The 16911-nt window shown below is 45.4% G+C and overlaps 1 protein-coding gene across 4 annotated transcripts in view; it reads left to right on the top strand.

Annotated features, from left to right (window-relative positions):
• The first annotated feature begins 5864 nt into the window (after positions 1–5864).
• TMCO6 (transmembrane and coiled-coil domains 6) overlaps positions 5865–16911 on the top strand; it is a 28333-nt gene continuing 17286 nt past the window's right edge. For 2 of the 4 annotated variants that reach the window (XM_062189003.1, XM_062189000.1), the window contains exons 1-2: positions 5865–5963; positions 7515–7696. In XM_062189003.1, the coding sequence (XP_062044987.1) occupies positions 7603–7696 (94 nt within the window). In that variant the 5' untranslated portion in view covers positions 5865–5963; positions 7515–7602. Of the gene's footprint in view, positions 5964–7514; positions 7697–16911 lie in introns of those variants that run through there. The other 2 variants (XM_062189001.1, XM_062189005.1) reach the window with 2 other exon arrangements.

The following is a 16911-nucleotide window of genomic DNA, read 5'->3' as shown; positions in this document are numbered from 1 at the left end:
TGCAGCTGTCACCACTGTCAGTTCTGGAACATTCCCAGCACCTACTAAAGAGCTCCATACCTTGTATTTTTTTTAAACTATTATTTAATGAATATAAATTTCCAAAGTACAGCTTATGGATTACAATGGCTTTCCCCCCCCCATAACTTCCCTCCCACCTGCAACCCTCTCCTTTCCCACTCCCTCTCCACTTCCATTCACATCAAGATTCATTTTCTTTCTTTTTTATTTATTTATTTATTTTTTATTTTTGACAGGCAGAGTGGACAGTGAGAGAGAGAGACAGAGAGAAAGGTCTTCCTTTGCCGTTGGTTCACCCTCCAATTGCCACCGTGGCCGGCGCGCTGCGGCCAGCGCACCGCGCTGATCTGAAGGCAGGAGCCAGGTACTTATCCTGGTCTCTCATGGGGTGCAGGGCCCAAGCACTTGGGCCATCCTCCACTGCACTCCCTGGCCACAGCAGAGAGCTGGCCTGGAAGAGGGGCAACCGGGACAGAATTCGGCGCCCCGACCGGGACTAGAACCCAGTGTGCCGGCACTGCTAGGCAGAGGATTAGCCTGTTGAGGCACGTCGCCGGCCCAAGATTAATTTTCAATTCTCTTTATATACCGAAGATCAATTTAGTATATATTAAGTAAAATTTCAACCGTTTACACCCACATAGAAACACAAAGTGAAAAATACTGTTTGAGTGCTAGTTATAGCATTAAATCACAATGTACAGCACATTAAGGACAGAGATCCTACATGAGGAGTAAGTGCACAGTGACTCCTGTTGTTGCCTTAACAATTGACACTCTTGTTTATGGCATCAGTAATCACCCTAGGCTATTGTCATGAGTTGCCAAAGCTATGGAAGCCTTTTCAGTTCACTCTGATCGTACTTAGCCAAGGTCATAGTCAAAGTGGAAGTTCTCTCCTCCCTTCAGAGAAAGGTACCTTCTTCTCTGATGACCTGTTCTTTCCACTGGGATCTCACTCATGGAGATCTTTCATTTAGGTCATTTTATTTTTTGCCAGAGTGTTTTGGCTTTCCATTCCTGAAATACTCCCATGGGCTTTTCAGCTGTATCCGAATGCCTTAAGGGCTGATTCTGAGGCCAGAGTGCTGTTTAGGACATCCGCCATTCTATGAATCTGCTGTGTATCTTGCTTCCCATGTTGGATCGTTCTTTCCCTTTTTACTATCGGTTAGTATTTGCAGACACTAGTCTTGTTTATGTGATCCCTTTGACGCTTAGTCCTATCATTATGATCAACTGTGAACAGAAATCGATCACTTGGACTAGTGAGATGGCATTGGTACATGCCACCTTAAATTGGAATCCCCTGAACTCCATACCTTTTAGCCATTTTTCCCCACCTACTAGACCCCAACCTCCTCAGCCTAAGCAACCATTAATATAGACTTTCTGTCTCTGTAGATTTACTTCTGGTGGGTATTTTGTACCAATGGAATCATACAATATGTGACCTTCTGTGTCCAGTTTTCAAGGTTCATTTCTTTCTACAGCTATGGTATTTATGGAATACCATTCCATTGCATAGTTATAAGATATTTTGTTTATCCAGGGATTTGAGTTGTTTTCACTTTTTGACTGCTATGATTGGTGTTGCTTTGAGCATTAGTCTAAAATTATTTGTTTGAATATATCTTTTTTTAAAAGATTTTATTTATTTTATTTGAAAGGTAGAGTTACAGACAGTGAGAGGGAGAGACAGAGAGAAAGGTCTTACCTCCATTGGTTCACTCCCCAGATGGCCACAACAGCCGGAGCTATGCTAATCTGAAGCAAGGAGCCAAGAGCTTCTTCTGGGTCTCCCATGCAGGTGCAGGGGCACAAAGACCTGGGCCATCTTCCACCGCTTTCCCAGGCCACAACAGAGAGCTGGATTGGAAGAGGGGTGGCCAGGACTAGAACCGGTGCCACAGGTGGAAGATTAACCCACTGCGCCACAGTGCCAGCCTCTGAATACCTCTTTTCAAGTTTTTTGGTTGTACAACTAGAAGTGGAATTACTGGGTCATGTGACAAATCTGTTTAATTTTTGGAAGAACTGTCATACTGTTTCCCCCAGTACTACACCATTTTATATTCCCATAAGCAAGTACTAGATTTCCATTTTCTCCACATTGTCCCTGATGCTTGTTATTTTTTTCTTTTTTGGATTCTAGCTATCCTAGTGAGTGTGAAGCAGTATAACTCCTTTGATTTGCATTTCCTTAATTACCAGTCATGCTTAGCATCTTTTCACTTTTTTTTTTTAATTTTTTTTTTTTTGACAGGCAGAGTGGATAGTGAGAGAGAGAGACAGAGAGAAAGGTCTTCCTTTTTGCCGTTGGTTCACCCTCCAATGGCCGCTGCGGCCGGCGCATCTCGCTGATCCGAAGCCAGGCGCCAAGTGCTTCTCTTGGTCTCCCATGTGGGTGCAGGGCCCAAGCACTTGGGCCATCCTCCACTGCCTTCCTGGGCCATAGCAGAGAGCTGGCCTGGAAGAGGGGCAACCAGGATAGAATCCGGCGCCCCAACCGGGACTAGAACCTTGTGTGCTGGCGCCGCAAGGTGGAGGATTAACCTGTTAACCCACGACGCCGGCCTCTTTTCACTTTTTAAAAAAAGATTTATTTATTTATTTGAAAGGCAGAAAGAGAGAGAGAGAGAGAGATTTTTTCATCTGCTGGTTCTCTCCCCAAATGGCCTCAGCTGGACCAACCTGAAGCCAGGATCCTGGAGTCTCTTCCGGGTCTCCCACATGGGTGCAGGGGCCCAAGCCCTTGGGCCAGCTTCCTCTGCTTTCCCAGGCACATTAACAGGGAGCTGGATCAGAAGTAGAGCAGCTGGGACCCAAACCAGCGCCCATGTGGAATGCGGCCCTGCAGGCAGAGGCTTAATCTTCTCTGCCATAGCATGGGCCCCTGTATGTGTGTGTGTGTATACATATATATACATATATACACACACACACACACACACATATATATGTTACATTTTTGTTGGCTATCTTCTACACAGAAAAGTTTGTTCAAATACTGCCTATTTTTAACTTTTTAAATGTGTATTTTCATCTATTTGAAAGGCAGAGTGACAGCAAGAAAGAGCTGTCTTCCATCTGATGACTCATTCCCTGAATGCCTGCAACATCAGGGCTGGGCTAGGCTGAAGCCAGACTCAATTTATTGAGTCTCCCGTGTGGGTGACAGAGGCTCAAGCATTTGAGCCACCCTCTGTTGGCTCCAGTTTTTTGCATTAGCAGGAAGTTGAGTCAGAAGCACTGAGTAGCCTGAACCAGCACTCAGATACAGGATGCAATGTCCCAAGCGGTGCCTTAACCCATTGCACCAAAACAGCCACCCCTGGGTCTCTTTGTAAAACACTTACTCCATTCATGAGAGTATAGCTTCCATGACCGAATCTCTCCCCAAGGCCCCGCCTCCTAAACCATTACACTGGGAGTAGGGATTTCAATACACAAATTCTGGAGCGTCACAAGTAGTCTACAGCACACCTGGGCAAAGGACAGGTTGAAAGGGGTCAGGGCCATGCCCCAGTCACTTGGAAGTGCTGAGGTGTGTGGTTCCATGCAACCTGTTCTGGCTGAGATCCAAGTGCTGGGGTTGTACGCCAGCCACAAACAGCGAAGCACACACACCACTATGGCTCTGCATCTCTGCAGTGCCAGTCTTCAGATCCCGGAGAGCTGAGGCCCCAGCAGGTACAGAGCCACAGTCTGGGTCTGTTTTACAAGCACTAGGAATGGGTAGCTTTTTGCAGGTAATGGCAAGTGAGTGTGCTTGTGCCACAGTGCTGGCAGCAGCCACAGACAGAGCAGGCAATGCTAGGAAGAAACTTGAGGTCAGGGTGGTTGTGCTGGCCTGAGTTTCCTGGATTACCCCAGCCCATGCTTGAGGCTCCTGGGTAGCCTTGTTCACCTCTCGGGCTGTCTAGTCACCATGGCTGAAGCTTCCTCTTGCTTCTGTTCCTCCAGGGTGAGCAAAGAAAGTATCTTAGTTCATTTTCTATTGCTGTAACCATATTGTGGAAATCATATTCCATTCATAATTTCATGTTATGATTGCAGAATTACAAAAATTATCCTAACAGCAATTTTCTCTATTAGTCATCTCTATAGGTATTTTTAGTGAATGATGTGTACAGTTTTAAAAGCTTAATTTATTTTTCCTATGTTTGATAGCTTGTCAATTATAATTCAAGAGTATATAAATATAGACTATTCAAAAATTAATATAAATGTAGCTATATATTTACAGAATAAATTGATGGAACTGTTCACTTTTTTTTAAAGATTTTATTTTATTTATTTGAAAGATAGAGTCACAGAGAGAGGTAGAGACAGAGAGAGATCTTCCATCTGCTGCTTCACTCCCCAGATAGCCACAATGGCCAGAGCTGCACCAATCCAAAGCCAGGAGCCAGGAGCCTCCTCTGGGTCTCCCACGTGGGTGCAGGGGCCCAAGGACCTGGGCCATCCTCTACTGCTCTCCCAGGCCACAGCAGAGAGCCGGATTGGAAGAGGAGCAGCCGGGTCTCGAACTGGTGCCCATATGGGATGCCAACGCTTCAGGGCAGGGCTTCAACCCGCTGCACCACAGCGCCGGCCCCAGAACTGCTTACTTGAAACATTTTGAAGGTTATACTTATATGTAATTTTATGTCCTTTGAGTCTAATATTAGAAGGCAGCATTTTTAAAAATACAGGTAGTTGATAGAGAATAGACATCTATTTGGTTCACAGTTCTAGGGACTGAGATGTCCCAGAGCATAGCACCAGCATCTGCTTGGCATCTGGCCAGGGCCTTCCTGGAGCATCATCACACAGTGGAGGGCACCACGAGGAGAGACAGAGCAAATGTGCTAGCTGGATCTCTCTTATAGAGTCACTACTGCTGTTACAGGGGCTGCGCCTCATGACCTCATCTAACCCTAATTACCTCCTAAAGGTCCAACCCCAAGTACCATTCATGTGGATTTGAGAGGTAAATTCCAACACCTGAAATTTTGGGAGCAGAAGGGCTTCAGCTTCTTTCCCACACAGTCGCACTCACTGGCTTCCAGGCTGCCTACATTGATGTATCCCAAATCTTTAGGTGTTTCTAAGAGCTTATATAATCCTTATATAACCCACCTCATTCCCTTCTTCAGTAAAACGTGGTCCCTGCCCAACCTTTCTCCCAGTTTGCTCACTCTGCTGCCACCTCTGTTACCCTTCTTGGAAATGGTACAATGAAGGATGGTGTGGAAAGAGGGACCACAACCAAGGGACCCTTTGAAGCATCCAGAGTGCTCCATCTGGCAAATAAGATTAATAGCTGTGTCTGACCATCTGTGCACGGGTCTCAGCATGTGTTTCTCTTGCCTGCCTTGCTGGCTTTTTAGGGGCATTTGTCTTGAGGCTCAATATAGGACTCTGAGGTTCTGGGCCTATTTTCAGAGAACTCACTTGGGCCCCATCAGAAGGAGTGTGTGGCTCCAGGCCTTCCCAGGACCTAGGAAAAGTGGCCTTCATATAAACTGTTATGAGGGAAACCAAGGGCTAGGACCCTTAAATCCTGCCTGCACCCTGTGCCTCTGTTTCCTTACCTGAGTTGGCCCAGCATTCTTCCTTTCCTAAGAGGCTCTCCAGGGATGTACTCCCTGAGAGAAGAGGGATGTGTGTGTGTGGAGGGGAAGTAATGGTTTATTTTATGTGTCAATTTGGCTGAGTCACAGGAGGCCCAGATATTTAGTCAGGTGTTATTCTAGGTATTTCTGTAAGGTTGTTTTGAATGACATTAAGGTCGAAATTTTTTTTAACGTTGATAGATGCATATTTTTATTTATTTATTTGACAGGTAGAGTTACAGTGAGAGAGAGAGACACAGAGAGAAAGGTCTTCCTTCCATTGGTTCACTCCTCAGATGGCTACAACGGCTGGAGCTACACCGATCTGAAGCCAGGAGCCAGGTGCCTCTTCCCAGTCTCCCATGTGGGTGCAGGGGCCCAAGCACTTGGGCCATCCTCCACTGCCTTCCCGGGCCACAGCAGAGAGCTGGCCTGGAAGAGGAGCAACTGGGACTAGAACCCGGCGCCCATATGGGATGCCTGCGCCGCAGGTGGAGGATTAACCTAGTGCGCCATGGTGCTGGCCCCTAATGTCAAAATTGATGAATGTTGGGTAAAGTAGATTTTCCTCAGTAATGTGGGTAGGCTTTATCCAAGCATTTGAAAGCCCAGATGTAACAAAAAGACCCTGAGCCAAGATTCTGTCTAGCAGACAGCTTTTAGCTTTCGTCTGCAGCATCAGCTCTGACTGCCTCGGCTGGGGAACTATAGCTTGGACTCTCCTGGGTGTCGAGCTTCCTGGCTCACCCTGCAGATTTTGGATTTGTAAGCAGCTATAATTGCATGAGCCAATTCCTTATAGCAAATCTCTTTTTACACATGTATATGTACATATCTTAGTAGCTTTGCTTCCCTGGAGAACCCTGCTTAATATAGGGCCTTCTCACTTGGTTCCACCCCAGCTGCACTTCTACCACCACACGATCAGCTTTGCCTGTAGGGTGAGAGGGACACTGAGGTGAGGGTTGAGGGAACTGAGCTTCCCTCGTTGCACTCATGGCCTCTCCACGCTCCATGGCTTCCGTGCCTCTCAGATGACTCTCAATAATTCACTTCGGGACTCTGGAAGGGGGGAAGCCTCTGAGCAGTTACATTAAGGGAAGTGACAGTCCCTTCTTTTCTGAGTCAAAACAGCGATTCTTTCTTTTCCCTTTTTTGAAAACTTTGAAACATATTTCACCGTGGAGAGACTAGTGTAATAACCTGTGATACCCAGCTCCAGCAGTGAGCTCCTGTGGCCAGTCTCCTTTCCTCTCTTCCCTTCCACAATCCCAGGGGATTATTTTGGAGCAAATCTCAGACATTCTTCAATTTTATCTGTAGTTATTTCAGTATATATTTTTTAAAAAAATATTTATTTGAAAGGCAGAGAGAGAGAGAGAGAGAGAGAGATCATCCATCTGCTGGTTCATTCCCCAAATGCTCATAACAGTTGAGGCTAGGCTGTCTGTTCCTGTTAAGAACTATTTGTAGTCATTCAGGGCTACCAGCATTGGTTCAGCTACGTGTGAAGCCTTCCCTTTGGAGACGCTGCCCCAGAGCCTCCTGCAGTGACTGTCTTACTGTCAGACAGAACAGTTATTATTAGCATTTGTGCCTCAAGAGTGCAAGAGACTGCTTGAATTACTGCAGGACCCTACGTCCACTCATTTCCTGGACTCAGATAGCCACCTAAAGGAAGCCTAAAAGGCAGCTCTGTTGGGCATCAGCGTTTCCTATTTTCATGCATGCCTCAAATTCCTGTAGGGCACCCTTTGAATTGGCCAGTTTTCCATTGCCTTTCTGTCTGACCCTAAGGACCAGGATGCTGTCCAGCACTCATGAGGTGAGGAAACCCCAGGAGCAAACAGCATACACAGCAGCCCACCGAGCTAATGTGTTTCACCCTCCTAGATCATCATGGTGGCTTTTCAAACAAGATGCCATATATTCACCCTGCAGCTGCCACTGTGACCCAGCTAACTCCTTCATAGTCAACACGATGGTTCAAAGGACACTGTCCAGATGCCTTGTGAATCTGGCAGCTCCTCAGGGGAAGCACAGGTTCGGGGGACGTCTGTCTGCTTGGGAATGTGGTGAGTACGTTATCTCCTCCATCCCCTGGTAGTATGTTCCTGCAAAAACCATTTGCATTTTGCTATGGAACTCTCCTGGAAGCTTTTCTTCCAGTTACGGAGTTTCTTCTATTATCACTCAAAATATTGTGGATGGTTCATGTTAAGATTATGTTTTATCTTTCAGTTACAGAGAATTTGTAATGACTGGCACTTTAGCTTGTTATACTTACTTAATCAAAAATTTTAATGATATATGTATTTATCTATTTGAAAGGCAGAGTGATGGGGACAGGTGAGATTTTTCCATTCTCTGGTTTACTCCCTAACTGCATCAGAAGTGGGCACAGGATCATGTCCCAACTGCCCCACTTCTGGTGCAGTTCCCTGCTAATGGTCTAGGTGCTTGGGTGCCTGCCACCCATATGGTAGACCCAAATGAAGCTCCTAACTCCTGGCTTCAGCCTGGCCCAGTACTGGTCGCTACAGCCATCTTAGGAGTAAACTGGTGAATGGAAGATATCTCTCTCCTTTCTCTCTCTCTCTGTAACTCTGACTTTCAAAATAAATCTTTTCTTTAAAAAAAAAAAAAAAGAAAAGAAAAGAAAAGGCAGTCCAAGCCCACACAATTTGAAAAAATACACACACACACACACACACTTAAAAGTTGAGGGGCAGGAGTTTGGGGCAGCAGTTAAGACGCTGCTTGAGATGTTCACATCCTGTGTGGGAGCACCTGGTTCAAGGCCCAGCTCCTCTGCCTCCAGTCCCGCTTCCTGCTAATGTGCACCCCAAGAGGCAGCAGATGATGACTCAAGTGATTGGGTCCCTGCTACCCACGTAGGAGACCCAGAATAAGATCTGGGCTCCTGGATTCAGCCTGGCCCAGCCCTGGCTGGTACAGGCATTTGGGGGGTAAACCAGTAGATGGAAGATCTTCATCTATCTCTGTGTCTCTCTCTGTCTGTGTGTCTGTCTGACTTTCAAACAAAATGAAAATAAGTAAATCAATGGTTTTTAGAGGACAGCACTATGATATGGTGGGTTAGGCTGCCATTCGTGAAGCTGTCATCGTCCCCTATCAGTTTCAGCATAATGGCCCCTTTGGAAACAGCCTGGGGCTAACTTGTCTCCAAGCTGGAGTCTCATCGGCCCAGCACTGCGACCTTCCCCAAAACCATCCTGTGGTAGGATCCCGAGACTTGAGACTACTGCTCAGAAAGGCCACCATGTCAGCATGGCTCCCATTTTATTATCATTTTAGCTTTTACAGAAAACAGTAGCTGAAGGATGATATTGTGAAAGGAATGTGAAAGTTGTCAGAATTCAAATAGAGTTGCTTATGTCAGTCCAAACAAAAATAATTATAAATAAAGCCTGGAGACTGTGAAGAAAGGGTTCTTACACATAATGTCGTGATGATGACTATTACAAAAGACTCTGCCAGGACTTCAACATTACAGACATTACCACAACTTTATACACGGACATCTGCCCAGCGGCTGTTGGTTCAACCTTAGGCTGACTTCACTCTGGTTATTAATCGTTGTAGCCAAAAATCACTGTTTCAAAATATCTGATGTAATCCTCCTCATTTTTGCCTTTAAAATCTTTCCTTTGGGCTGGGCATTGTGGCATAGCAGGTTAAGCTGCCAGTTGGGAGGCCCATGTTTCCCATGTCAAAGTGCCTGGTTCCAGTCCTGCCTGCTCCATGCTTCCAGTCCAGCTTCCTAGTAATGCATGCCTGGGAGGCAGCAGGTGATAGTGCAAGTACTGTGGGCTCTGCCAACCATGTGGGAGACTTGGATGGATTTCCTGGTTCCTGCCTTTAGCCTGGCCTATCCCTGATTGTTGTGGACAATTTGAGGTGAACACCAGCAGATGGAAGATCTTTCTCTCTCTCTCTCTCACTTTCTCTCTCTCTGATGCTTTTCCTTTCAAATAAGTAAATAAATTTTAAAACAAACAAACAAACAAAACTTCCCCTTCCTTCAACTTTTTTTGACTATGTTGATAGTTTATTTTGGGGCCAGCACTGTGGCATAGAGGGTAAAGCCGCCGCCTGCAGTGCCGGCATCCCATATGGGTGTTGGTTTGAGTCCCAGCTGCTCTTCTTCCAATCCAGTTCTCTGCTATGGCCTGGAAAGGCAGTGGAAGATGACCCAAGTCCTTGTGCCCCTGCATGCGCGTGGGAGACTTGGAAGAAGCTCCTGGCTCCTGGCTTCAGATCGGCTCAACTCCGACCACTGTGGCCAACTGGGAAGTGAACTGGCAGATGGAGGACCTCTCTCTGCCTCTCCTTCTCTCTCTGTGTAGCTCTGACTTTCAAATAAATAAAATAATCTTTTAAAAAAAGACATTTTATTGTGACATACTTATTCCCGTTGCAATGCTCTGCTATTCCTGAAAATATTATTATCTTTAGAGAGTTTCTGATTGTTGATTGCTATTATTTAGGTTGTTAGTTTACACTTCCTTATGCCTCCACTGCCAGGTATTTTATCAATCATTTCTGAATTCCACTGGTAACATTTATCTGCAGTAACTGACTACAGATGGGAGCTGTTCTCCATGCCCTGAGTAACCCTGTGGCCACCTCCTCAGGAATCAAGTTCCCCCTTCTCCACCCTTTCACCAACCACATTCAGTAGTTGCCCTTTGTCTGCAGTTTCAGTTACTCACAGTCAACCATGGCCTGAAAATATGAAATGGAAAATCCAAAAATAAACAATTCATAAATGGAAAAAACACATACTTTGTTTTGCCAGTCTTTTTGTTCTTCTTCTTCTTCTTCTTTTTTTTTTTTTTTTAGTTTTATTTATTTGAAAGGCAGAGTGACAGAGAGAGTGAGAGTCAGAGAGAGAGAGAGAGAAATCTTTCATCTGCTGGTTCACTCCCCTGCTGTGCAATAGTTGGGGTTGGGCCAGGCTGAAGCCAGCAGTTTGGAGCTCCCTTCATGTCTCCTATGTGAGTGACAGGAATCCAAGTACTTGGCCCATTACCTGCTGCCTCTCAGGTGAGTATGAGAAGGAAGTTGAATGGGAAGCAGAGGTGGGACTGGATTCCAGTGTCCCAAACAGCAGTGACAGAACACACCACACCACAGTGCTCACTCACTTTTGTAAGCTTTAAATAGTGCTCTGTTCGGGGTAGTGTGAAGAAATCTTGTGATATCCCACCACAGCTTGCTGGTATATGAATCACTGCTTTGTCATCCACACTGTGTGTCTATACGATCCACCCTTACTCTAGTTTATCAGATGGACTGTCAAGTGTATATTGGATGCTCTGCTACCTGGTTTTTTTTTTTTTTTTTTAAGGGAAAGGGTTTATTGGGGAAAACTCAGCAGACTGGAGGGAAGGGGCAAAGAAGGAAAAGAGAGAGGAGAGTATAAGAGAAAAAGAGAGAGGAGAGGAGAGGAGCTATTGAGGAGAGAAGAAAGAGGAGAGAGAAGAGAGATGAGAACAGACGAGAGTAACCAGGAGAGCAGGAGAGAAGGGCCAAGAGACTTTTTTTTTTTTTTTTTGACAGGCAGAGTGGACAGTGAGAGAGAGAGACAGAGAGAAAGGTCTTCCTTTGTCGTTGGTTCACCCTCCAATGGCCGCCGCAGCCAGCGCGCTGTGGCCAGCGTACCACGCTGATCTGAAGCCAGGAGCCAGGTGCTTCTCCTGGTCTCCCATGCGGGTGCAGGGCCCAAGCACTTGGGCCATCCTCCACTGCACTCCCGGGCCATAGCAGAGAGCTGGCCTGGAAGAGGGGCAACCGGGACAGAATCCAGCACCCTGACCAGGACTAGAACCTGGTGTGCTGGCGCCGCAGGCGGAGGATTAGCCTACTGAGCCACGGCGCCGGCCACTATCTGGTTTTAGGCATCCACTGGGGACCTTGGACTGGATCTCCTGCAGATAAGTTGGGGAGATTCCTGTAGCTCAGTTAGCCAGAGTTGTTGTAGCAAATTTCATTTCTCCTGTTACCTCTGCAGTGATTTCTGACACCAACTGTGCAAGGAACCTCACAGAATATGGGCACAGCCCTCCACAAGATTGCCCTCACTTTGGATACTAGCTGTAAGCATGGGGGTTTCCAGGGTAACCTCACTTCTGATCAGCAGAAAGAAACTTGGAGGTTCTTAGTACCTCCTTATGTTGATAATTCACTAGAATAACTGGTAGAATTAAAAACTGTGCTACACTTAGTGATTATATTTTTATTATAGGGAGATATATAAATCTGAAGAGCCAAAGAGACAATCACAACCTCCCAGGAACAAAAATTCTTTGTTACCCATTGATAGGCTTACATTTTGCTTACCCATTCTTCAGCTGATGGACATTTGGGTTGTCTCCACTTTTAGCTGTTATGAATATTTTAGAATATTATTTATTTATTTATTCTCACTGTATTTGAAAGGCAGGGTGACAAGCAGAGAGAAAGAGACAGAGATCTGCTGTTCATCTGCTGTTTACTCCCCAAATGCCAGCAACAGCCAGGGCTGGGCCAGGCTGAAGCCAGGAGCCCAGAACTCAATCTTAATCTCCCACATGAGTAGCACAGACCTATGTGGTTTGAGCCAACATTTGTGCCTCCCTGGGTGTGCATTAGCAGGAGGCTGGAATTGGAAGTGGAATTCAAAGTGGCAGCTTGACTGCTGTACAGAAGGCCCACCCCACACTTCTGGTGTATATTGAATATTGCTGCTACAAGCTTTGTATATATACAAGCTTTTGTGTAGATATAGGTTCTTATTTCTCTTGGACATACTAGTGGAATTGCTGAGTTGTATGATAACTGTTTAATATGTTCTTATTTATTTTTATTTATTTGAAAGTCATAATGACAGAGAGATAGAGAGAAATCTACTTGTTGTTTCACTCCCCTAAATAGTCACAACAGGTAGGATTGGGCCAGGCAGAAGCCAGGAGCCTGGAATACCATCCGGGTCTCCCAAGTGAACGGCAGAGGTCCAAGTACTTGGGCCATCCTCACTGCTTTGCCAGGTGCATCAGTAAGGAGCCAACATGGAAATAGAGCAGCCAGGGCTCCAACTTGTACTCCGATATGGCATGCAAGTAGCTGCTTAACCTGCTGCACTGTGACATTGGCCCCAATGTTCTTTTTTTAAAGGAAGCCAGGAGCCCAGAACTCAATCTAGATCTCCCATGTGAGTGGCAAGAACTCCACTACTTGAGGCCTCACCTGCTGCCTCCCAAAGTGTGTGTCAGCAGGATGCTGAAATCAGGAGAGCTGGGACTCAAATCCAGGTAATCTGAGGTGGGTGTGGTCACCCAGTGTGCCATCTTAACTGCTATGCCAGATACCTGCCCCTGAATAAATTTTTATGTATGAACTGAAGTAAGGATCCAAGATCACGCATCTGCATGTGAATATCCAGGTGTTCCCAAGCCTTTAGTTGGAAATATTAGTCTTCTTATTGAAACATTCTTGTTAAAATCAGTTTTCTAGAAACACACAGCTTTATTTCTGAACTCTCACTTCTACTCCATTGGTCTCTATGTTTATCCTTATGCTAGTACCACCCTGTTGTAATTACCATTGTTTCACAACACATTTTGAAATAAGGATGTGTGAATCTCCCAACTGTGTTCTTTCGCAAGAAGTTTTTTGTGTATTTTGTGTCTGCTGAAATTCCGTAGGAACTTTAAGATAAAGTTGTCAATTTATACAAAGAAATCAACTTAGAGTCTTGTAAGAATTTCATTGTAGGTGAATTTGGGGAGAATTACCATCTTAACAATATTAAATACATGATCACAGAATGTTATTCCATTTACTTTTCAGTTCCTCTCAACAATATTTTGTAGTTTTAGGAATGTACTTTTTTTTTTTTAAAGATTTATTCACTGATTTATTTGAAAGGCACATTGTCGGCCAGCGCTGCGGCTCAATAGGCTAATCCTCCGCCTGCGGCGCCGCCACCCCAGGTTCTAGTCCTGGTTGGGGAGCTGGATTCTGTCCCAGTTGCTCCTCTTCCAGTCCAGCTCTCTGCTGTGGCCTGGGAAGGCAGTGGAGGATGGCTCTGCACCCACATGGGAGAACAAGAGGAAGCACCTGGCTCCTGGCTTTGGATCGGCGCAGTGTACCAGCCATAGCGGCCATTTGGGGGATGAACCAATGGGAAGGAAGACCTTTCTCTCTGTCTCTCTCTCTCTCACTGTCTAACTCTACCTGTCAAGAAAAAAAAAAAAAAAAGAAATAAAAAAAGAAAAGAAAGGCACATTGTCAGAGAGAGAGAGAGAAACCAAGAGAGATCTTCCATCCACTGGTTCACTTCTCAAATTGCTGCAACAGCCAGGCTGGGCCAAGCTGGAGCCAGGAACTGAGAACTCCAATATGATGTTCCCATGTGAAGTCTCCCAGAGTCTCCCACGTGGGTGGCAGGGACCCATAGAGTTGAACCATCATCTATTGCTTTTCCAGGCACATTATCAGGGAGCTGAGTTGCAAGCGGCAGTTGGGACTGAAACTAGCACTCCAGCGTGGGATGCCCGTGACACAAGCAGTGGCTTAATCTGCTTCATCACAACGCTGGCCCCAAGAATATTAGTTTTGTTCACCTTCTGTTGTCTTTAAAAGTATTTCATTCTGGGGCCAGCATTGTGGTATGTCAAGCTTAGCTGCTGCCCACAACACAGGCATCCCATATGAGTACTAGTTGGAGTCTCAGCTGCTCTGCTTATGATCCAGTTTCCTGCTAATGTGCTGGGGAAGGCAGCAGAGGATAGTTCAAATGCTTGGGCCCCTGCTACCCATGTAGGAGACTCATACGGAGCTCTGGACTCTTGGCTTTGTTCTGGTCCAACCCCAGCTTTTGAGCCCATTAGGGCAGTGAACCAGCAGATGGGAGATTGATTTCTTTCTGTCTGTCTCTGCCTTTCAAATACATAAATGAATATTTATTTTTAAAATATTTCATTATTTTGCTCCTATTATAGATGATTTTTTAATTTTTACAATGTTTATTGCAAGTATATTTCCTTTTTTTTTTTTAATTTAAATGCAACCCTCCTGGTACTTTTTTTTTTTTTTTAAGATTTATTTATGTTATTTGAAAGGCAGAGATACAGAGAGAGAGAAAGTGAGAGAGAGAGAGAGAAAGAAGAGAGATATCTTCCATCTGCTAGTTTATTCCCCAAATGGCTGCAATGGCCAGGGCTGGACCAGGCCGAAGCCAGGAGCCAGGAGCCAGGAGCTTCTTCCAGGTCTCCCACATCGGCACAGGGGCCCAAGCACTTGGGCCATCTTCTGCTGCTTTCCCAGGTATATTAGTAGGGACCTGGATTAGAAGTGGAGCACCCAGTACTCGACTCAGCACCTATATGGAATTACGGCACTGCAGGCAGAAGCTTAACCTTCAAGGCCACAGAGGTGGCCTTGCAAGTATATTTTCATACAATGGATTCTAGTATATTGATCCTATTTCTCACAATTTTGCCAGATGTGCTGACTAATTCTAATATATTTTAGTGATTCCATAGGATTTGGTTTGCCAGTATTTTGTTGAGGATTTTTGTATCCACATTTACAAGAGATACTGTTCTGTAGTTTTCTTTCTTTGTGATGTCTTTAAAAAAAAGATTTAATTTTTTTTTTTTAATTTTTTTTGACAGGCAGAGTGGACAGTGAGAGAGAGAGACAGAGAGAAAGGTCTGCCTTTTCTGTTGGTTCACCCCCTAATAGCCGCCGCGGCCAGCGCATTGCACTGATCCGAAGCCAGGAGCCAGGTGCTTTTCCTGGTCTCCCATGGGGTGCAGGGCCCAAGCACTTGGGCCATCCTCCACTGCACTCCCGGGCCATAGCAGAGAGCTGGACTGGAAGAGGGGCAACCGGGACAGAATCCGGCGCCCCGACCAGGACTAGAACCCGGTGTGTCAGCACCGCAGGCGGAGGATCAGCCTATTGAGTTACAGCGGCGCCGGCCAAGATTTACTTATTTATTGATTTGAAAGACAGAGTGACACAGAAAGAGTAGACAGAGATCTTCCCTTAGCTGGTTCACTCCCCAAATGGCTGCAACAACCACGGCTGGGCAAGCCAAAACCAGGAATTCATTCAAGTCTCCCATGTGGGTCACAAGAGTACTTGGATCATCATCTGCTTCTTTCCCAGGTGCATGAGCAGGGAACTGGATCAGAAGTAGAAAAACAGGGATTCAAACTAGAACATTGATATGGGATGCCAGTGTCACAAAGTGATGGCTTAGCTCAATGTGTTACAGTGCTGGCCCCTGTGATGTCTTTGCCAGGCACTCTTCTTTAACTTAACCACAATATTTATCATATACAACATCTTACCTTTAAAAACTACCAATTTAAGAATTATGCACAAGGATTCAAGTCAATGTTCATATTTCTTCCATTGCTCATGATTTAAATGGCCCATAAAGATCTCTCTCTGATGTGGACAATAAGGGAGTTCTCAGCATTAGAAAGAGTGGCATGAGGTTGTGTTTGGGAAGAGAAAATGGGATGGAAGAGAGTAAAAAAAAATTTTTTTTGAGAGCCCAACTCTTGACTTGGTGTGGAAGGAAAGAACTAGCGTGTGTTTGGTTTCAGATGAAAACACTACCACCAAAAGAAGGAAAAAAAAAAAAAGAAGAAGAGGAAGCTACAAGGAAACTGATTTGGGCTCAGAAAAGGAAGTCCTGTGACCACATTTTCAGCATAAAATCTATCACACTGCACCAGACATCTGACCACAAAGGCCACGTGGAAATAGAGCCCTTGCTTCCTAGTCCATCTGCCTCTCCTTGCCTCACTTCCTTCCTTCTGTAGGGTACATTACTCAGCCTTGCTTTATCAGCAAAATTTGCTCCATCTTTGGGCTGCACTTGGGGAACTCTGAAGCCCCACACTGAACTTGGCTGGATGAATCCTATCTCTAGGTTGGGATCTCTGTTCGATTCCGTTGGTATATATGTGTTTGCTGGAGCATCACACCATTTGGATTATGTAATTTTATAGTAAGTTTTGAAATCTGAAAGTTTGAGTACACCAGCTTTGTTCTTTTTCAAGATTCCCTAAATAATCCTTGATTTTGGTATCTGTTTCCTCAAAGGACAGTAGTAAAATATGCGGATTGGCACTTGTCCTTGGCCATGGTCTGAGTAGCACCCATTTCTGAGGCCCTGTGTGACCTGGCTCTGCTACCTCTCTGGCCTTATCCCCTCTCCTTCTTCTCCCCCTGCCCCACCTTTGGTTGCTCTGTTACAGCCTCA

The sequence above is a fragment of the Lepus europaeus genome, chromosome 4 (assembly GCF_033115175.1).
Source record: "Lepus europaeus isolate LE1 chromosome 4, mLepTim1.pri, whole genome shotgun sequence".
Taxonomy (NCBI): domain Eukaryota; kingdom Metazoa; phylum Chordata; class Mammalia; order Lagomorpha; family Leporidae; genus Lepus; species Lepus europaeus.
Note: the sequence above shows the minus strand (reverse complement) of the source record. Positions and strands in the feature narration are given on the sequence as shown.